This window comes from Cygnus olor, chromosome 4, assembly GCF_009769625.2.
Source record: "Cygnus olor isolate bCygOlo1 chromosome 4, bCygOlo1.pri.v2, whole genome shotgun sequence".
Classification (NCBI taxonomy): domain Eukaryota; kingdom Metazoa; phylum Chordata; class Aves; order Anseriformes; family Anatidae; genus Cygnus; species Cygnus olor.
In genome coordinates this window covers 23,554,251-23,577,681 of record NC_049172.1, presented here as the reverse complement: position 1 = coordinate 23,577,681, position 23,431 = coordinate 23,554,251, and the positions used below count along the sequence as shown (strand labels likewise).

At 38.7% G+C, this 23,431-nt stretch overlaps 1 protein-coding gene across 2 annotated transcripts; it reads right to left on the bottom strand.

Moving 5' to 3' along the window:
• Positions 1-6,161: 6,161 nt before the first annotated feature.
• On the bottom strand, positions 6,162-22,580 carry AGA (aspartylglucosaminidase). 2 transcript variants are annotated; one of them, XR_005819474.1, is made up of 10 exons: positions 22,352-22,580; positions 20,426-20,579; positions 19,672-19,784; positions 17,621-17,733; positions 15,950-16,061; positions 13,834-13,909; positions 12,892-12,999; positions 10,725-10,858; positions 6,903-9,928; positions 6,162-6,868 (listed from the first exon to the last, which is right to left on the bottom strand). XR_005819474.1 is itself a non-coding variant. In XM_040555789.1 (9 exons), exons 1-9 carry the CDS (start codon positions 22,572-22,574, stop codon positions 9,828-9,830), a joined length of 1,134 nt encoding a protein of 377 aa, XP_040411723.1. In that variant the 5' UTR covers positions 22,575-22,580; the 3' UTR covers positions 6,162-9,827. The 2 variants fall into 2 exon arrangements, 1 of the variants encoding a protein (XP_040411723.1); XM_040555789.1 differs by having other exon boundaries at positions 6,162-9,928.
• Positions 22,581-23,431: the final 851 nt, after the last annotated feature.

Below are 23,431 nucleotides of genomic sequence, written 5' to 3'. Positions count from 1 at the left end.
TACCAGGCTCTGCTGATTGAGATGAATCTTTTAATGATAGCTTAGGTGATTATCTTCAATCTATATTTACAGATTGCTTAGGCTGCTTGATTGAAGAAATTACTGATGAAAAATTCACTGAGGTTGACATTGTTTCCTAGGAACAAGAATGATACTGGGCAGCAAACAAAACACACACCCCAGTCTCTCAGCTTCCGCTCCTATGGCAGTACTGCAGGCTCAGCTACCAACCTGCAGCAGACCACACACCTGCTCATGACTGATGATTGATGCACAGCCCATTCATGCTAGCTGTTAAGTGTCGAAAGAGCATGCCTACATCAACTTTGAAAGTGAAAGTTACATCCAACTTACTCCTGAAGTATTTAAAATCAACTGTACTTAGAATTTCTTGGAAACTCTCTCTGGGATTCCCATTCGCTCTCCATCCCTTTCCTTTTCAGAAAAATACATTGAGGATTGAGGAATCTACATTCTTTCTGCCTCATTCCACATTTACAGTCCAAATAAATAGACTACCATTATAGTCTATTTGATGTTCAATGTGCAGAAAATTCAGCATTAAATATCAGATTTGTTCTCACTCTTCTACTCAAAACCCACAAGACCTGCAGATTTTTTATTTTTATTTTTTAAAAGCAGCTGTTCTTAACAGGAAATTTTATCTTGCTTTATTACTTTAGCTTTCTTTATTGATAGTGCCTAAGTTAGAGAATACTGTCTGAAAATACTGTTTCCTAGCTGTTGCAAATACTAAAAACCTTGTGCACTGGAAGTAGACTGTGAGATAAATGGGAATGACCTGCAAATGTCCTTTATGCCCATTCACAACCATTTTTTGCCATAACCGTTTTATGATAATTTCTTTACGGGCCTGCCAACCGCTCCTAATTATCTTCTCTGGCACAGGAACAATTCAATATATATATATATATATATAGAGAGAGAGAGAGAGAGTATAACAGTTTCTTTTTGAACTGATAAGAGGCAAAAAATACACTTTTTCCAGAATTTTTGAAGGCTCCTAAAATAATGCCTAAGACTATCAAGATTAAAAATATATATATTTTCTTTTGCAGTCTGAATAAAACAGCTCCCACTTATCCCCTGTAGTAAGAATTAATGAATCCAGCTCTTCTTACAGTTATAAAGAAACTATCATGAAACACATCTCATGTGCTATGCCATACGATTAGCATACACAGCAATTACAGACTGCCACCTTAAAAATCACACTGTACTTTTCTCTTCAGGCTGTGACACTGATTTTACAGGTAGCTTACGCTGAAGCTTACCTGAGAAAGATATAAGCTACCTGGTAGCTCTGAATGCAGGTCCCAGTAACCCTCTGAGGTACCCTAAACATTCTTGGATCTACGAAAGATTAACTATTCAGATTACAATGGGGTTAAATTGTTCTCCCATGAATAGGCTGCTAGCATTAGCAGAACTTCATTAAAAGCATTCACATTTGTCAACAGTGTAAAAGGATGAGATTTGTGGTGTTCTCCACACAACAGGTGATAGCAGCCCTAAAACTGCATGACTGCATAGAGGTAACAGTTCTGCCTAGTGTGACAGTCAGTCTCACATATGCTTTGAGAGTAGTATCTACTCAATTGCATTTCATACTTATGAGCAAGGAACACCTACATGATCATTCAGTGGTGCTTCACAAGTCTTTACAACATCCTTGGAAACAGACACTTAGGAAATTTAATAGATGGAAACTTAAGGAATCCCAGTGATAAAAAGATTCTTGATGTTAGAAATCTATGTTCTTTACTCACCAAAAAGTTGCCTTTAATATCCTGGTGTTGGTGAACTGCTCAGGAACTGAGCCTATTTTCTGAGCTCAGCTGATATTCAAAGAAAGCTTGCCAAACGCTTGGTACCATGTACTGCCTATTACTGGCATAGGAATGGATGTATATCCCAAGATGTATATCTTCATGAAATCTTACTTCTGCCTTTCCAGAGAAGCAGATCTTCATCTGAGATCTTCCTCAGCACTTCAAGTTTCTTGCTGAAACTGTTCCACCTTGTATAAATGAATTACTGCTTTTTATACGAGAATAAGGAGGAAAATGTTATTGTAGAGCACTGAGGCCAAAGAATCAGGCAAGTTACTACTTGAAGATAGATTTTCATGTTTCACATACAACGGCATTATGATTAGAACAAGCACGTGCAACAAACTCACTCTAGCCATATGCTGAGCAGCATTTATTATACTTGAATGCTCTTAGAACAACTGTTGGATCCGGCCCTCAGGTCAAAAGGGTAAGAGAATGAACAGAGCTTGAGGGCCTAATGAATTCCTAGGACTAGGAGTTACTTGGTTTATGCACTCCAGCAAGAGAAACACATACAGATGTCAGAGGCCTACAAAGTTAGAAAGCAGCACCTGAGATGAAGTACTGACATCCTCATAGAGCTTGAAGTGTTGCACCCAGGTGCTTAAATCCCTTTTGAACCTACCAAAGAAAGGACAACTTTTCTTTTTCAAAGGATGGAGCATTCAAATCTTTGCATACTGAGACTAAAGGCTTTTGTGGTTTTGTATTGTTCAGTGATTTCTTTACTCACTGCCACTTATGTAAGATTGTCTAATATTTGACCACGTTGCCTCAACTTCTAGTGTGCATTTGAAGTTCTTGCACATGTTAAGTCTGGAAAAATCATAGCTACAAAGTAGAGCATAATGCTTAAATAGGACATTGATTGACATACTATAAATATTTAAGACTGATCAAAGGTACATCAATGGCAAGTAGAAACTACAGTTGGAATATTTATCTGACATTCGTACTTACAGTGACACATTACATTGTTGTTGTTGTACGACTTTATGCAAGATCAAATTTCTTAACTCTGAGAGACTTGATTTTTCAAATTAAGTTAGAGTTGTAAATCTATTGCTGAACACAATTGGAGATTGTATCTTAGCTCAGCTAAGCACATTGGCACTTGCCTCCTGCCTAAACCTCTTTGTGATTCACTAACCAGACATCCCTGTGACAGAACCCTGAGAGACCAATACAGCAGTCAACCCAAAACACAGTAGCTTAACACAAAGCACATCTCACAGTGACTTTCAATTAGTCAGTCAAGAATTCATGGTGCTCTCATTTTCACAAAAGCACTGTAGTAACCTCAGCTGCTCTGAAGTATGACATCTGTAGTTGTACAACCTCCTCATGGGAAATTCAAATTCCTATTTTAACCAAGAGAAGGCCCTCAGAAAATAAATATTGGAGACTGCGATTTACCATCCTGAAGACGGGAAACTTATGTTAAAGAATTAACTATTTACAAGACAGAAGAGAATATGAGAAACATGACAATAGCCTGTTAATGATATTCTCCCAGAAGTAGTGGAAATCCTGAACACAAATCCCGATTTCTCACTTCTCCTGCTGAATTTTACTGGGTAGAAATGGTTAGGATGGGCATCTAGCTTGAGGGCTGATGTATGAAATCTACTGTGAGATAGGCACCTTACTTCAGTCTGCAGGAAAGTTTTGAAGTCTGCTTTTGCCAATTTAAGTATGTGCTGTCACCAGCTGGGTACCTTCCTGCATTCCTCAGTCCCCTGCTGTGTACTCCTGCAGTCTACCTTGTGTTGATATTAGCAGCTGGGTGGTGGTCTGGTAAAACAAAACAGTTTCCTTAACCACACCCTGAGAAAAAGAAAAAAAAAAAAAAAGGGTTAGTTTTCAGCCAGACCAGAAGGCTGATCCCTTTTGTGGACCTGCATAATCACCAAAACCAACTGCATAACTGGACAAGAGAATGCACTTTGGAGAATGCAGTTAGTACCATCCCTCCAGGTGCAGCAAAATCTTTACCCAACTGAAACCACACTCCAGAGATGGACAAAGCTAAAAACATAACCTTCTCTTCAGCACTTTATTAGCTAATCATTCTCTGTTCAGTGTCTTTTGATGGATTTTATTGCTGCCACTGTGGCTACGTGCCTAGAAGCACAGGAAGAAATGAGGATGGTATTCTGTACACACCTGAGGGCTTTGATACATGCTCCTCCAGCAAACAGCTACAGTCAAATTGCCCTGGAGCTGTTTGCTACTGCACTTTGATCTGAAGTTACGAACCTTACAGCAGAACCAACGGAACAGGATGCAGGCATCTGCTATTGTCAGCACGAAGTGCAGAGAGAGGTCAGAGAAGTTAGACTGCTGGATCTGGCATGAAGACATTAGGGTGTGCATGCACTCTAGTCTGCCACTCCTGGTACAGGAACAGTAATCTTCAGAAAAGAGATACAGAGGACAGGTAGGAGGATAACCCCACAGAAGGCTGTTTGTTAACATCCTGAAACCCATGCAGCTGTGATATCACCAGCCTGAAGTCCCATTTTGTGGAGCTGTCACTTTCACTAAACAGCAACTGAAGTTCTCAAAATTTTTGCGAAGAAGCAAGATCATAGGGCTTCTCATGTTGACAGGTTCATAACGGCAAAAGATTGAATTTAAGCAGTTTATTAATACTGCTGCTACTCCAATGTTTTCTACTTCATACCATACAAATTAAGCCTTCAGTAACAACCAAATTAACAAAACACACTTGACTGTATATGAATTAGACTGTTTATAATACTTTTTACATTCACTCACCCTTTTAATCTACAATGCTTTAATCTATTACTGTAAAAACTTCAGAAAAAATCTTACATAAAGATTGATTACACAACAAAAGTAGAAAACTATTCCATGTTGCTCCTCAATGCTCAGAAAGAGCGATGTAGAACAAAATATTAATTTATGCAAAGTTTCAGGTGCTTTACACTTTTCTATGTATCAGTCTGCCAACCAAACCTCCATCCTCACTGATGATCTACTACAACTTGCCTTGGAATTTTTCCTCATAATGATGAGCATCCAGGAGCAGTTTTAAACTAGCAACACAACCATTTTTATTTTCAAATAGCCTGTCACATTGTACTCAGTAAATAACCACATATACCATAAAGCATCGACTTGTGAACAATAAGTATTCATGACCTAGCTAAAGTATAACCTGAAATCTGTAGTATTGCGATAGTGCAATCTATTGCGATACTGCTTCTCAATTTTAAGAGCTCCTCCCTCAATAATTTAGCAACAAATAAAATTCCAGCTGAAGTGTACTTTGGAGTCTGCCTGGAACGTATACAGCAGTGTTACAAAAGAGATCATCACTTCTGAACAATCAAAAGCCCTAATATTTACAACACAACTGTTTTTGCAAAACTTTACTTGTGAAGAAGCATAATCAAAAACTTATCTTTCAAAGATTTTTTCCCTATCCTATTAGGAAAACATAAATGAATACAAACACTAGCAAGAGAAAAACCCTCAACTACTGGCACACTTTGAAGTTGCTATCGTTTTTATTTCATATACCACTACCTGTCACTGCAAATATATCAGTTAATCACAACAAAAGATTGTATTGTACCAGCAGGTGTATTTACCTCTGCTGATTCCAACTGTCTAGGGAAAACAAAAGAACACAAAAACACAGCAAATATTGTTAAATGCACAAACATCTATAAATGTTTGCTGCTCGACTCAGCAGCTCAAAGAATAACAACACAAGTCATACATAAAATCTGGAGATTCTGCCACATCTCCGTGGTCATTTCAGTAATGTTGTTTCCCTGTAAACTTAACGGAATTTATGTGGAGGAATGAACAGGCCCCCTAGTGAGAACATTTGTAGTTCATTGCTTACTGTATAACGCATCGCTTCTACACTACAGCTAGAGTAAACTTAACTTTTTCACTGATGTTCCCCCCTGCCACAGACTACAGTTATTTGTAGTGAAATCCTGCACCTATTGTTTCAAAAGGAGGATAAACAAGGTTGCTAAACAGTCACCACAGTCATTCAGTAGCAAAAGCCAAACAACTGCTAATAGGAAAATTTCTCAGTTAAAAAGCAATCAGCACCACTGTAGTTTCTTCCCCTTGAAGAGATAAAAGATTCACTCCAATTTATATAATATTATTTGTAGTTTTTATTTCAAAGTCCAACCTTGATGTCTTTGAAAATCTGTGTAACTCCCTATTGAGGCAGTTCCAGATGAAAGGAAGCATTTAAATGGCAATCTACAGTGAAATGACAAGTTTTCTTCAATAAAGGCATACAAAACATTGTCAGAGTTTATATAGAGTTTTTTATTAATGAAAAATTCAGTGCCATGGAAAAACATGTCACAGTTAGATTTACGAGCCAGACCGTATAGCTAAGAAATTCTTTATTTGTCTACATTAAATAATTCTGTAGGAAATTTTAGAAACAGAAATTAGTTAGAGGCAAAGGTACTTAGCAGGATTCAAAAAAAAACAAAAACAAAAACCTTTACAGAGAGGATGCATTCAACTGTACCAACCTGCAAATCTCATATTCTGTGTATTTTTTTCCTGTATTTTGTAGTAAGTCAGAAGTGTAAAAAAAAACCTCTGATTTCATGTGTTTTTATTTAAGACTTTATTTTTTGCTACCACAGCAGAAACTGTCAGAGTTTTTGCCTACTTTTGTCAAGTGTTTGCATATATAAAACCTTTCTTAAAAAAGGAAAAATCATGCATCTAATAAGTGTAAGAGAACAGCACTACTATTAAAAACTTTAAAAAAAATAATCATAGAATATCCAAGTTGGAAGGGATTGTCCATTAACATCAGAACAGTACATTGATAATTTAAATATATTGTCAAATTAACAACATATTTAAATAATTCACACAAACTGCTTCATTTAGAACAAATTCAGCATGACAAAAACAACCTACATTATTAAACCATGTGAGTTAATATGTACATCTCATGGAGACGAATAATTTTATTCTCAGCTGTAGATGACCTGACGAATAATTTTATTCTCAGCTGTAGATGACCTGACTCTACAGTAGGTTAGAATTCTAACTTAGTGACTTCAAATACATTTTTATAGAGCACTCATCTTTTAGCATGTGCAGCCATAACCTTTAGCTGTATATGCTAGCTAGCATACAGTGGCATAAGCACACTAGAAGGATGTTCCAAAGCACTCTTGCAAATGAATCCTTCTGGATTCAACTGCAGTAGTCTGAGACATTATCACTCAGCTGCCAGGACTTAACCTCCTGTGTTCACAATCTACAACACTATCTTCAAAGTAGCAATCACTGAAATTTTATTGATCTGTTTGTATTTGACTGCCTCAATTTACAAGTACAGATGCTGTTCCATTCAATCCATCTGAAGATACAGCAGCCATAGCAGAAGGGTTGTAGGTATGACAGGTAGAAAACACCATAACACTTCAGATATACACTGTAAGAGCTCCTTTGAGAAAAGCTTGGTGTGGCCTACCTACAGCAAACACTATGCTAGGAGAGAGAGGAGCCAAAAATCCAGTAACAAAAGTGAATCCTCCAAATAAATGACCTTGTTGATGAAGTTCAACAGCAGGCCGTTGAAGATTACTATTGTCATTTGAATGTTGTGTGTTTTTTTTCTAGCTCTTACACAGACCAACTTGGAACATAAGGCAACAATCATTCTAAGACACGGTACACAAGCATCCAAACAATCTTACTCATATAAGATACAGTAAAGCGTGCTTTTATTACCCAAAGATTTTATTCAAGTAGACAAAGAATAATTAAAGTGTTTATGACAAGGTGTAAACATTTTGCCTTTTTTCCCCCTCTTTAATTTTTCCTACCAATGTCAAGTTTAGTAAAGATTCAGACAACTGATCAGCAAGCCACCACGTTAAGAAAAGTTCAGACAGACCATTAAACATCTATAAAACAATCCTCAAGATGCTGAAGTACTATAATAAACGAAGCCTGTTATCTCCAGACATAGAAGGAAAGTGACAAACGCAGCTTTGTTAGCTATGGATAACTGTCACGCTTTAAGTAAGCAACTGCACCTTTTCAGTGATAATATACTATAGGAAAGGGCAAGCACACGGCACATCCATGACAAGCAAATCACTGTGATTAAGATTTGTAATTTATTTTACACTACAGGAAATCTAACTTCCCATTACAGTAAACATAATACTCCTTGAAAGCTTGTACTAAAATAACAGGGATGTATGTGGGGATGTGACTCCATCCAAAGGCATTCTCAGCTATTGTGACACAAGTTCTCTCTTGCTTGTCAATCTCTTAATTAAGAGTTTGAAATGTTTTCTGCTACTCTTCAATACCCTTTCCTTACGTGCTAGCATTTGCATGTAATTTTCTTTTCAAGAGAAAAGAAAACCAGGACTAAATCTTAAAAAGACATACATTCTCAAAATAAGTCTCCCTTGCAGAATCACAGAATAGCTTGGGTTGGAAGGGACCTTAGAGATCACCCAGTTTCAACCCCCTACCATAGGCAGTGATGCCACCCACCAGATCAGGTTGCCCAGCGCCTCATCCAACGTGGTCTTGAACACCTCCAGGGATGGGCCATCCATAACTTCTCTGGGCAACCTATTCCAGTGCTTCACTGCGCTCTGAGTGAAGAATTTCCTCCTAACCTCTAATCTAAATCTTCCCTCTTAGTTTTAAACCATTCCCCTTTGTCCTGTCATTGTCTGACAGGAAAAAGTTGCTCTCCATCATTTTTTATGTCCCATTTAAATATTGAAAATCTGGAATTACGTCACCCCTGAACCTTCTCTTCTGCAGGCTGAACAGCCACAGCTCTCAGCCCTTCTTCGTAGGAGGAGTGCTCCAGCCCTCTGATAAACTTTACAGCCCTCCTCTGGATCCACTCTAACAGCCCCACATCCTTCTTGTGCTGGGGGCCCCAGACCTGGATGCAGCACTCCAGGTGGGGCCTCACCAGGACAGAGCAGAGGTGGACAGTCACCTTCCTCACCCTGCTGGCCACTCCTCTGTTGATGTAGCCCAGGATGCAGTTGGCCTTCTGGGCTGCAAGTGCGCACTGCTGGCTCATGTTGAGCTTTTCATCCACCAGAACCCCCAAGTCCTTCTCTGCAGGGCTGCTCTCAGCGAGATCTTCTCCCAATCTGTACTATGTCTGGGATTGCCCTGACCCAGCTGCAGCACCTTGCACCCAGACTTGTAGAGGCAGAGTCCTTCCTCCCTCCTGCCCTTTATTCCAGATTTCTGCCAAATACTTGCTTTTAAATGGCAAAGTGAAGGTCCAGTTCAATAGCTATTATCCATACCCCTTGATTATTTAGCTCTTAAGAAAACAGACAGACTAGAAGAGCTGTTAGACAAAGTTCTACTACCCCAAAAGAGCAGGTGAAACTTGGCATTACTCCGAAGTATTACTTGATAACTTTTAGTGGTATTCAGATCCCCAGTTTGTTGAGCTTGCAAAAGTTTAAGAATTGAGTTGGGATGTTAGGTAATGTGCACTACATTCCTGACTTATTGATATGCCTCACTACAGAGGCCACTTTTCATCCATTTCACTTAGACATCAATTTTTAAACAGACAAATCCCTTACGTTAACTGTGAAAGTATCAGCACTAATTTTGCAACTATATCCACTTTCCTGATACACTGCAGAGTCCATTTTCAAAAACCTTGCCCTAGATTAAAGTACCTGTTTACAATAATTTAGAATCAATTTACAAAGTAATTAGGATAGAAAGCTACAGATTAAGCTTAGCAGCACTACACAGAGCTATAATAAAGCAGAACACAATAAAAACAGTGAAGTAATATCTTCAACATCAACATATCTTTGTACTTGTTCATATTATTATGGAACAGTGAAAAGAAACAAATTTTAAAAGTAACACCTGCAGAACCTTAGCACTCTCCCCCTCTAAGTTTAGATGTCAATAAGGCAAAAGAAATTAAATGCAATCTACTACTTGCTCAGCTGCCTGACTTAGCAAAGGGCTATAAACCATGAAGTGAAACTGAGTGAATCCTGGAATTTTATTACATGCAGCACCTAGGAAAGAAAGAAAAAAAAAGTGTAACTTGCTACATTTAGGATTAGTGCGCTTTATCACCTAAAGATGCAGTTACTACTGCTACCATGTTGTAATTATTTTAGAATCTGTTTAACCCAAGACATCTTGAAAGCATTTATTTTTAAAGTAAAAATACAGTGCTACTGACTACTGTATAACTCTAAACAGTACCATAAATTAGGAAAATCTCTCTATTTCAATCCTGATAAACTTAATGAGTTCCTCCAACTCTAATCTCTTAAAACATAGAGCTATGCAAAATAAAAGATCAAAAAACGGCAATAAGCCGTCTAACTAAATAAGCTATGTTGATTAGCAAATTGTATTTGCTAGTGATCTGAGAGTTTGCAAATGAGATGCCTGGCACAATGACTGATCATGAACTGCTTTGAAGCTATACTTACCAGACACATTCTCCCTGCCTTATGCCGTATCTCAGGGAAGCATAAGCATTTGTACTTAAAAAAAACTTCCAAGTTAATCATACACAATCCAGGAGAACACGTAAAGGTAGTAAAAAACAAAAGTATTTACAAAGGTTTACATAAATTTTGTGGAAGTCTAAGATGTTCAAATGCAGAGGAAAAATTAAAATATCTTAATTCCACACTATGACAGTTGCCCTGATAACCACCATTTGATATTATGAATCGCCATACTGTTGTACTGAATAAATAATTAAAGACTGGTGCTTTGAAGTCCACCTTCATGTTTTATTTCTGTGACCTAGCTAGCTAGGGTCAACAAAATTGGCCTGTTGAGCAAAATACATACCATAACTTCCGGTTGTATTGGCACATATAACAGCACCAAAGAACTCTGGAGCATACTTCTGGATTCTGGAAATAACTTTCTGACAGGCTACTGTTGGGTCCATTCCCATCCTCATATACTCTACAGCTTGATAGCTAAAAGCAAACAAACAAAAACAGACACATTCCCACACCCAGTCAGCCATACTTAGGTTACATATTGCATTGAGATCAAGATTTCTTTGAGTAATGGAAACACAATACACAACCTTTAGCCAAACTTCATATTGGAAATTATTATTCAATTCTACCTAAAATGTAATTAGAAGCAGCACTAAAAGGGACTGCAAGATGTCACCTATGTCATCAACAATTCTAAGGCAATAGAGTAACTCTGATCATTTGCAGAAGAGGCTAAACCACACATCAGTTAAACAACTGCAAAGAAGCAGCTGGAGAGTCACTGGCTTTGTTACTGAATGACTAAGTTTGACATTAGAATTTGTTACTAGTTTTCATGAAGACATATATCAAAGTACTTTTTTAACTTATTATATTTTAAGGAAATTGACCTCCAAAATTACACTCCTACTATTGATTCTAGCAAGCATTAAAAATATATATATTTCAGAAAAAAATACAAGTTTCAGAAAAACTCAAAGTTAACAAAATTTGTTTCATAAATATAAACATATGTTTTGATCATGACTTTAAGCCACTTTAAAAAATTTTGCAAGATGTTTTTTAAAAAAATCTTACTCTAAATACAAAAGAACCAAAATGACTTTACAGTATCATTAGAAAAACAACATGTGCAATGTTTGAGATAGATCACTTGCATTTCCAAAATATCCTTGGAAGGAAAACCAAACAAACAAGCAACCTTTTGTCGTCGTTTACTTTTAGAAACAGAAGATTAAAAGACAATGCATAATTTAGTTAAAAGCAAACAATGTTTTGTTTTGATGAAAGATACATAAAGACCTCAACTTGTTACACTAACACTCATCTACAGATAGCATTAACTACAATGTTATCAAAGTGACTCAGAAGAGAACTTTCCTTGCATTTTCTGACACCCTATTACCCTTGATTTTTCATACTGATCAGTTATATGTAGATAATTTGAACCTTTCTATCTGAATATAAAGCTGTATTTCATAGGGTCATCTTCTCCAGTAATCAAAAACTGAGCTAAGATGTTACTACACCAAAAAAGGTGGTCAGAAAACATTAGCAATTTTGCCCTTTAATTGACAGTTCCCAGACTTCTGGCAGGTCAATTTATTTTTTTGAGAATGCTCCTTTTTTTTTTTTTCCACTTGAGAATATCTAAATAGTATAGAATTAAGAATGTCTGATCTACAAGTAACCTGTGATCAACCATCTAGTCTAAATTGTTTTGTAGAACCAGCTGGTGCAAACAAAACGCATTACAACCAAATCCTTCAGGCTGCTAAACAGCAATGTAAGTTTCTACCAATTAACTTCATAGTGGAACCCAACTCGCTACTATTGCCAGTACCCAATTCCTCAGAACAATTCACGAAGTTGTCAGTTGCCTTTTATTTCAGGACTGGTCTGCAATAGCTTCACACTCATTAAGGATTGTAACTTTTATATATACACATCTGCTAGCAGGCATTCATAACTACCAGAATTTTAGAAGAAGTACTTGAGTAATCTGAAGACCACTACTTTAGATTCCTTCAAGCATCAGTGCTCGTTATGTACAGCACAGACTTCCATAAAGCATTTCTTTTGAGACTGACCTACAAGAATGACAGTCAAGACTCAGTGATGAAACCAGACACATTTTACAGTTTATGCAACCGCAATGACAGCACTAAAACATCTCTTTCAGTTTCAAATTAGATACCAATTACATTAAGATTGTTACAGTGACTCTTCTGTTAAAGAGCATGCACATTGGTAATATACTCATTATTGCTGTCTGTTTGCTCTCAGCTTGGCAGTATTAATGGGATCTCTCATTAAGGTATTTAAGCAGTCACTTCTTTTAAGACAGGTTGTAATGATTACTTGATTTTGCTACTGTTCTTTTCCCTTCTATTCCTTCCTCTCCCACTTCAACCACCAGGAAGTCAGATCGTCTTTCAATCAATTACTTCATTTGCTGAGTTCAATTTTGCTAGAGAAAGATAGCAAAGTCTGCACTAAGGACAAACCTGGGTAAGAAGCGCATCATGATGTCACCATCCCCAGTGGCTGCAGCTCCTCCAGCTGTACTATCAGCATAGGATCCTGCTCCTGGTATTGGAGAGTCTCCTACACGGCTGTAGTGAACAATGAAGAAAAAAGTAATTCTATGGAAGAAAACTGAAAACCATAGAAAACTTTATTTACTAATGCCAGTGAGATTGCATTAATATAATAGCTCTTGGCCCAATATCAGCAAGTTTTTACAACTTGGGCACACTTCTAACTTTGTCAGCCTTACCACCTCCAGCTGGGTTAGTGCTAAACCCACAGAAGAACAGAACAGGTAAAAAGGTCACTCTACAGTAATCAGAAGTGGTCTGTGATAACCTGACTGATGTAAGGCTTAATCCCACCTTCATTGTGCATCTCTTTGTTATTATACTGGCTATAGCTAGGGCAGTAAGGTTTAGCCAGTGGGCAACAGTAAGCAGATGGGGACATTATTGTGTTCAGTAACTCTTGCTAAATCCAGAAATTGTCTGGATTAGTTGACAGACAAGATTCCTAACTGCAGAGAAAAACAAACAAACAAAAAAAAAAATCAAAGACAAAATATAGGCCTGGGGCTCTGATTCTATGTACACTTCTTTGGAGACTGTGCACCTTTCCAAAATGCTCACTTGTCTCTGGTGCCTTGCCTTATAATTTACTTCACAAATGTGCCATTTTTTTTTTGTCCGTCTGTACATTGAATTAAGCCAGCTGAAAAGCAACCATTCTCGCAAATAAACCCAAATCATCCTACAACTACATCAGTTTCTTAGTATCAGATTTATGGCAGCCCAGAAATAACCAAGGCCATTTTGTGATCCTCACCCTCTAAGATACACTGCTTAACATTTACATAAGCTTAACATAGGAAATGAAACAGAAAAAAAGCCTTTTTTTTTGTAAAACCAGATACTAACCCTGGAATTTTGTGGACTCCACCATTAGTAGATGTCCCAGAAGCAACGGTTCCGTTCCCACCAATTACAACCATACCTAAAATTTTCAACAGGGATGAAACATGCTCAGAAACACTTCTGACAAAATTGTTAAATTGGCACTATGGTTTTCATTAAACAGAACCATGATATCCAGACTATTTAAATTGCTGATATGCTGAAAAACAGAAAAATCATACTCTTAAAGAAGTTCTTTGTAAAAACAAATTTGGAATCTTTTTGGATGTACTACAGGAGGCCAAAAGGAATCTAAATCAGTGACTGACACACCGTTCAGACCTGCACATTAGTGCTGTCCAAGCAGCCACTGCCTCTTAATATACGCCTAGGTTACTTAGTAGAGAACCAGGATGCAGTGTCACCATATTGTGCACCAGTACCATCAGAACAAAGTTTGGGAATTCTATAAATAGTATTTGATTTGGGGCAGGGGGTGGGGAGGGTGAGTAGAAATCAAGTCAGAAAATGAAGAGTTTGGCAGTTTGTTTGTTTGGCAGAAGTGAAATACAGCCTACCAAAGAAACCAGAATTACACAACAGGTAGTCAAATGTGCGGACTAGCCTATTCCTTGCTAATTTTGTACTGATGTGGAAGTCATTGCCTCATATTACAGTAGCTTACATTGATACTTCGAACATGATTTCAGGTCCACTGCTTTTCCATGAGGTGAGACTTCACCTCTTTAAGAGAGGGCAAAAATTGTTGTTGGCATCAGCTTCAGTACAAAGCGAGAGCCAAGAAGCAGAATTCTAACAGTTGAATTCTGGTTCTGTTTTCACAAGGCCACTATCTCTTTCTCACAGAAAAGTTCTCTGATCAGTGAAATGGGAAAGTATAGAGGCACTGAGTCTATGGCCACCATTATCATCTACAAGAAGACTGGAAGGGCATCAGTTCCTAACAACTTCATAAACGCATCCTGAATGAAGACTCTTCTCAAAATGTCAATGAGACATTTCATATAGAAAGCAAACAATGGGGTGAGAGAGCTTGAAGTACAAATATAAGCGCCAACATTTACTACAAAACAGCTTAGGACTACTTAATGATATATCATGTCCTGAACTGTATTTATCAGACTCCCCTCTCAACCTGACACTCCACAATTTTAGAGCTTTTGACAACATGTTAAAGACTATACCAGTAAATAAAGCTACCTACCAGCTTCAGAATTTGGTAGGTTGCCTGACTTTCAGAGAACATTGATTTGTTGTGAGTAGGGTGGACTGGAAGTAAACAAAGATTCCCCCATGAAGTGACTTGTTAACTCTTGGTGTTGCAAATACTGTCAGGCAGAGAGTTCTGAATTGCTGAGGAAAATCCAGCTTAAAACAAAAAGTCTAAGTTTCAAGACTGCAAAGTATAAAGCTTTGAAAGATATGAACATATAACTGTTCCAGTCTCCATTCTACTCCCTTAACAGTTGCCGTCTTTGTCAGGCCTGCTTGTTAATCAGCTTAGCAATTAAAAGTCCTCAGTCAGTAAGCTCTTAGAAGTCTTTGGGACTACTACTGATAACCTGTTTTAACAATAGCAGTTCCTGTAGAAATGCATTGATTTAGCCAAAAGCCAGAATAGAACAAAAATGAAAGTAAGCCTTATTTTGTAAGTTTAAGGACAATTTGACAAACACTGCTTTTGGCAACAGGACTATTTACTCACTTCTTCCACCTCTGGCAAAGCCTTTTAAATTGGTCTGACAGCTACATAGGAGACTTGACCTAAGTTAACTATAATCAGAATAAAAATAGTTATTTTTAACCTCGATTAGTTTTCTAAGCATCTATATCTGCACAGCCAATTGTGCCAAGGTAGCTGAGGGAGTAGTAGTAAGGCAACAAACAAGTAGCTGAGGTCAAAAGATGAAGCAAGTGACCATGCAGCAAGTGCAGTGGGAAAAAACTCCTACTTTTAGGCACTTGATCCTAACACATAAGTTACACAATCTTGAAATTACTATAAACAAGAACAAAATATTATTAAATAAGTTTTTGATATCAAATACTGTTTTCAACTCAAAATGACTTGATAGAGGAATGAGAAAAAGATAGGTTTAGAATTACCAAAAGTTGTTACCAATAGTATCATGATTATGAACGCTTCTTTGTGAGATGGTCCATTTTTCGCAAGTAACCTTTTCAAGTCGTTTATATGGTCCACATGATTTTGAAGAATCTGGTACCACATTCTGTAATTATATGGATGAATAATATGTTTTGCTTCATTACAGATAAACCTGTAAGTGTTACACTCAATACCTATGAACTACTACATAAGTATCACATGCCCAATACTTAAATTATAATACCAATATCCTACAAATATTTTGTTTAAAGAACATAGATTGACTTCTGGCATTACATGGTGAGAAGGTTTTCCTAATGCAGTTATGTTCATCAAATTAAAGATTCTCTTTTGCTTAACAGACTGATCAGAAGTGTTCGTTCTTCAGCAAAATGGAGAAAATTTTCAAGCTTAAAAAAGGGTGAATTGAGTCTGCTTTAATAATGTCAAGTCAAGATAATCACAGAATCACAGAATCGTCTAGGTTGGAAGAGACCTCCAAGATCATCTAGTCCAACCTCTGTCCTAACACTAACAAGACCTCCACTAAACCATATCACTAAGGACTACATCTAAACGTCTTTTAAAGACCTCCAGGGATGGCGACTCAGCCACTTCCCTGGGCAGCCCATTCCAATGCCTAACAACCCTTTCAGTAAAGAAGTTCTTCCTAATATCCAAACTAAACCTCCCCTGGCGCAACTTTAGCCCATTCCCCCTCGTCCTGTCACCAGGCACGTGGGAGAATAGACCAACCCCCACCCCTCTACAGCCTCCTTTAAGGTACCTATAGAGAGCGATGAGGTCTCCCCTGAGCCTCCTCTTCTCCAGGCTAAACAACCCCAGCTCCCTCAGCCGCTCCTCGTAAGACTTGTTCTCCAGACCCCACACCAGCCTCGTTGCCCTTCTCTGGACTCTCTCGAGCACCTCCATGTCCTTCTTGTAGCAAGGGGCCCAAAACTGAACACAGTACTCGAGGTGCGGCCTCACCAGAGCCGAGTACAGGGGGACAATCACCTCCCTAGACCTGCTGGCCACACTGCTGCTTATACAAGCCAGGATGCTGTTGGCCTTCTTGGCCACCAGAGCACACTGCTGTCAACATACGTCAACATACTTTCCCCAGCTGAAAAGGAGGACATATATTGAATTAAAGTGGCTCAGCAATACAGCATTTTATATGCAAGAAACAATGGAGACAATGTACAAACATGCAAACCCGCAACACTTATACCAAAACCAAACCCACCACAACAGGCAAGTTTACACGGATAACTGAACTAATCCTATGTGTTCACAGTTCTACTTAAAGCCACTCTAACTATTTAAGGACATTAATTACTACTGCAAAAATCCATTTCAGAAATTTATACTTGCATCAAAAAATACACTCACTGCTTTGTTTAATCTGAGAAATTCTGCCCAAATTTAGACCTAAAAAAAATCCCATACCAAAACACTATTGCAGAATGTTCAAAACCAGTAAGATTTAAGAAGCAAGAGCTAATCACATACTCTTCCTGAGTCTACCACGTTTGTTCTGCACATTAGGCAGAATAATTGCAACACTTCCTCACTTGCAAAGCAAAACTTCAATATAAGCTGAAAAAGACACAGCATTGCATCAATGGCTTTCTAAACCTCCCCCCTTCACCACAACCATTGCACTGCATTGCACTGTACCTTCCAGTAGTTTGGCTGACAGCTTCGATTAAGCCACTTTGAATACATCATAAGAGATTTTGGGGTAGTTAAATCTTCATATGGAAACCCCATGCGTACAGCAAACAGGGAGGCTTTAAAAACAACAGCGAAAACAAAACCATTATTTTATTCGTGTTTTTATATATTTTATGATAATGCATCCATGTAATGTTATCTACAATTCAAGAAATTCTACGTCCTCTTTGGGAATGAGAAGTATTTCTTTGGAGAACGATACCAGCCATTATAGTGAGGTATTAATGCAATAACAAATTCTCCCTTCAATGGTGAAGATCAAATTTCCTCAATTCACTACAGCTATGTTAACAGGTATAAGTTTCAGCACTGAAAGAGAAAAATTCAACTTTGAAAAAAAAAAAAATCAACTGGACCCAAATAATCTGGAACATGAGTAGCCTGAGCTGTGTGTGTGAAAGAAATACTCAAATGAAAACAGATACTGTATTTACTTAAAAAGCTAGTCTTTTATGAAATATGAGCAATAGACAGTGGCACAATATTTGCTACTAAAACACTGATATGTGCAGAAATCCACTGAGCAGCTTAAAATGTATTACACTTCTTCCTTGCAGCTTTAAAATTGACTGCTCTCTTGTTTTGAAAATTAATACAAGGAGTAACAAGGGAGCAAAACAAATACCAAGGCAGGTAATGGAACAACGTTGCAATTCTTTTTTTAAGAAAAAAAAAAAAGCTGTTACAATTAGGGAAAGGATATGAAAACAAAAGATCAACTGTTCTCTCATCTTTTATTTGTAGATACCTTTGATGTCACTTAGTAACAGATACGGTTGCTAGATTCAGATACTTCAACAATTTATATTACCAATCCTTGACAGACAAATAACATCACTTCAACACAGATCTGAACAGGCTTCTCCAGTCCAAACATTAAGAAAAGCCTTCAATTATTTCTGGACAGCTTTTTTGTGTTTTTCCTAAAAACAGACACAATTAAAGTCGCTGCACTCAGAGTGAAGGTAAACTGACATCTTCAATGAAGCATACTAATGTTCCCATTCCTGAAAAAGCAGATTTTTTTGAGATAAAATTGTGAGAGGATTACTGGCAAACATGCGCAACCACAACTTTGGAAGCCTTGTTTATATTCCAGGAAGCAGAGCTGTTCATTTTTACTCTCTGAACTTTTTTTACTTGGATATCGGTCTAAGTATTGCTAGGACAAAAAGGGAAAAGGTCAGACACAATGTGATTACGAAACTTTCTCATCTACTGGGGACAGACCTGCAAATTTCTCAGCAGATGAAAATCAAAATATCCCTCCCGCCCTGTAATTATTCTGCACTGAATGCAACTCACCAGACTTGGTTTTATGTCAGTATACATTTCAAAAATTATTAATGGTGAGTCAACTAACCTAACTTGTACACCTCCCTGAAACGTACATCTCTTTTGAAATTAGTATTATTCTAACAGCAACAGATTACATTGTAAAAGCTCAATCATTCCTCAAGTTTGCTATTGCTTTTTTATGGCACCTACGAGAACAGCTCCAATGTGATTTTTCACATCAAAGTCTTCATTAATATTTTAAGAACTGTGAAATACAGTAATTGTGCTTAATATATACTAAAACAGTAATACATAATTGTAGCATCTTAATTCTGTCATTCTTTAGACAAAGTTACTCCATGCTTTTAAATGAAATATTTGCATTTAACAGCTTCAGCTTCTATAGTATCTTGCATCAAATAATTTTTAATATCTGTTACCAGTGTTATTATCAAAGCCTTGGAATTACAAGTTTATATTTGCAGTTAAATTGGTGGAAAGACCGCAAGACTATATTTATCTTTTCATGTGGAAATAATGGAATAAAACCTAATTCATACACATATAATAATATAGTAAACACTTCTGATTTATTTGACTAGATTCACTTGATTGTCAGGGAACCCCTCCACCCATATTACCACTGTTAATGAATGACAGATTTAGTTAAAGCAAAAGAGTCTAAGACTTGGAAATAGTAAAAAGAATACAATTACCTGACTCTCCCACTAATAATGTATGCTTAGTGTGCTCAATGACCTTTCGCGCTACACCAATTGCATTTTTGACTCGTCTGAGATCTGCAACTGCCCCAACTTCCATAGTGTTCCTGGAAACAAGAAATATTTAGAACTTGTTAGAAAATACAAGAATATTTGCACAACATTTATTAGACAAAATCTGTTCTCATCTAAGTTTGAAAGTCTGCTGCTTTAACGTACTGCTTTAATTGTTTATGCCATAGGCAGGTGCCATCACACTAGTATGGAAAAATGTTATACATATACTGTTTCCTTGCACAGGTTGGGCATGTTGCTCAAGTAACAATAACTCTATCCAGAATAATATTTTTGAGCAATTACCTTGCTACATAAGCTCTTAACATGAACTACTTGCAATTATTTTTAAGCAGACAGCTTTAAATAGCAAATAAAGTACAGAAGACAATTGCTACAGAAATGAAATATTTTATGGAACACATCTAAAGGGAAAGCTTACAATGCTACAAACACTGTGCTCTGCAGCTGCTGTATCTAGAGCTGAATTACTGCACTACATGTGAAAAGTCAATAATAAACATATTTAGTTACTCTTCCACCACTTAAGTAAGCATGGTTCCTAGTTCCACAAGTATTAACAAATAACTTGTCCATAGTCAGCCTTAAGCCAACAAGATCTCTGTAACAAATTTGACATTAAAGTATGCTAAAAATTACAGGGATCATTCTTTTCTCCACACAGTCTTCTTACCCATCCATAATCATTGCGTCCAGTGTTGTTTCTCCACTTTCATCTGGGCTTCCTCCATATCCCACACTCCCATCACATTGGTCAATCTCACACTGACCACAACCTTTCTCAACTGCATCCAGCTCAGAACCACCCAACTGTAATACTCGCCACGCTGTAATCAACACAAATAATTAAAAGTCACCAGTGAAAACAGACTCCATTACCACTTTAAGAACATTGATGATGCACTATAAGCTGATTAAAAAAAAAAAACACGTTATTTATAGGTGAAATAAAGTCAAAACATGAGCATATTCAAAAGAATGTAAAGAATTACTTTTCTAAGTACTGTTTTCCTTGCATACTTAATCAGTGTTTCTGCATGAGAAATTAAGTTTTTTTTTTTCCTGACTAGGAAAGTATTATTTACTAACAAAGAAAACAACATTTATATATTAAATAACCTCCTCCTCCCAGAACCAACAGGTACTTTAACACTGTCTATTAAAAGCCTTTTGTGGGCGTAAGAAGGTAAAGCAGGCTAAGTAAAACTTTTCTCTCAAAAGAAAAAAGAAAAAAAAAAGTTGTAACAAGCAGCCCTCAAAAGATTCCCGTAAGAGTACTAAGTGTCCAGCTGCAGAATAGAAAGATCTAAAACTGAGAGATCTTAAAGATCTAAACCTACATCCGTAACTTCATAAGAATAAAAAGAAACTGAAAAAAGTACGTAAGAAATATTCTGCTCAGTCCTTAGTCTTCTGTTCCTTACCATCTAGCTCATTGTGTAGTTTTGTGAGACATTACAGATGTGCCAAATGTACATGACTTAACCAAACCGGGCCTGAAGGCTTTACACACGTGAAATATTTCACAAGGTTGGACCCGAGGCAAGATTTTCCTAGATGTCTGAGCTTGCTGCCGTTGACAGCTGCAATCCTGCCTCCTCCTCCTTGTGCTGGCACTGGTGCTCTGCCATCTGCCAGACCCAGCAGAGGGACGCAGATCCACTCCTTTTGGCAGAGTTGGACTATTACCCTGTCTCAGCCATCTCAAGAAGCCCCGTCTTCACCAACACTGCATGCAATTCCTATTACAATTATTACCATAAGCAGTCTTAACATGTTCTTTCAAAACCTGCAGCACAAAGGCCTTGCAGTTTTCAAGACAGTATTTCAGCTGTGACCTATACACGCCTCTACAGGTAACCCACTTCACTAGCAAGATTTCCCTAATGAGTTATTTACAACCCAACTATGCTAAAATAACCTATAAGCCTTTTTAAATCACTATCCACAACTAATTTACACTGGCAGCATTGCCATAGGTAAACCCGCTTTGACCGTTAATAACGCATCACAAAACAACAACGAGCTCTGAAAAATATAATATTCAGAACCACCTAAATCTTGGGGGCGGGGGGGGAACGAATCTCAGAAGGACACCATTAACAACAAATCACTATTGCTAACCACCACAGGTGCATAAATCACCATATCAGCGACGTTTTTAATCTAGCTTTTCCACAGCTTGCTCTCCCTTTCTGTTTTTTTTGATTTTTCTATTACACTTTTTCCCAACCTTGACCAAAACACCGCTCGCTGGCAGAGTCTCAGGGCTCAGCGGCGGAGGCACTCAAAGCCCCGCTGCTCTGCCCCTTCCCCCGGGCCCCGCGACGCCAGGCCCAGGGCCGAGCCCCCCCGAGAGGGTGACATTTTACAGCTTCCCTTCCGGATCGCTCTCACCCCTGACGGGAAAGAGAAGGAACCGGGCCCCTCAGCCATTTAATGGCCGCATGCTTACAGCTCACCCCGCGTTTTTTTGATTTAAAGCACCCGAAGCCCCCCTGGAGCCCCGCCAGCCCCTCAGCGTGGAGGGAGCAGCAGGGGCAGCACCCAGCAGCCGCCACTACCCCGCACAGCGCAGCGCTGCCCCCCGCCGGGGCACCTGTCTCTGTGGCCTTCCTAAACGCCCAGGTGTTGATGACTACAGGCAGGGCAGCGGTGGTGCCCGCCCCACACGAGCCCGCCAGCTGCAGCACAACGAGCAGTAGCTCCGCCACCACCGCCCGCCGCCCGCCCCCGTCGCCTCCCGCTGCCGCCGCCATGGCTTCGCTCCGCCCCATGGGCGCTGCAGGGACGCTACGGAGGAGGGAGACGAGGCGGTGCATGCGCCTGCCGCAGTGGGGGGAGGTGGCTGCCGGCTTGTGGAGGTTCCCTAAGATGGCTGGGCATGCCATCGGCACCTCGGGAGTGTGTTTGCGGCAAGGAAGAGCCGCAGGTATCATCCAGAAGGGACCGCGGCTGGCCCGGCGGCGGCCGGGCTGTGGGGCGGTGTGCTGGTGGGCTCAAGAGATTGAGATAAAGCGTGTTCCTCATCCAGCATTTGAATAAAATGCAATCTCTGTGTGTGATCAGAGGTCCACATGCATCTCTTTTACATGCCTTCTTGTTAACTTGTATACTTTTTGTCAAAAGCATCTTGTGGCACAGAGGATTTTCTGTGGATCTACTGTGGCAAATAGTTCATGGAATAGTTTATAATCACAGAATCATAGAATGGCTTGGGTTGGAAGGGACCTCAAAGATTAATTACTTCTAACTCCCCTGCCATAGGCAGGTACGCCACCCACTAGATCAGGTTGTCCAGGGCGCCATCCAGCCTGGCCTTGAACACCTCCAGAGATGGGGCATCCACAAACTCTCTGGGCAATCTGTTCCACTGCCTCACTGCTCTCTGTGTGAAGAATTTCCTCCTAACCTCTAATCTAAATCTCCCCTCTTTTAGTTTAAAACCATTCCCCCTCATCCTGTCGTTATCTGATTGAGCAAAGAGTTGCTCTCCATTTTTATAAGTCCCCTTCAAGTACTGAAAGGTTGCAATGAGGTCATTCTGGAGACATACCTTCTGTAGACTGAACAGCGCCAGCTTTCTCAGCCTTTCTATGTAGGAGAGGTGCACCAGCCCCTTGATCATCTTTGTGGCACTCCTCTGGACCCAGTTCAACATCCTTCTTGTGCTGGGGGC

Coding starts and splice junctions, on each gene's coding strand:
- AGA (XM_040555789.1), bottom strand. CDS start 22,574: ATGCACCGCCTCGTCTCCCTCCTCCGTAGCGTCCCTGCAGCGCCCATG. Junction 20,580..22,351: donor TAGGAAGGCCACAGAGACAG/GTGCCCCGGCGG, acceptor TGTTGATTACAG/CGTGGCGAGTATTACAGTTG. Junction 19,785..20,425: donor GACGCAATGATTATGGATGG/GTAAGAAGACTG, acceptor TCTTGTTTCCAG/GAACACTATGGAAGTTGGGG.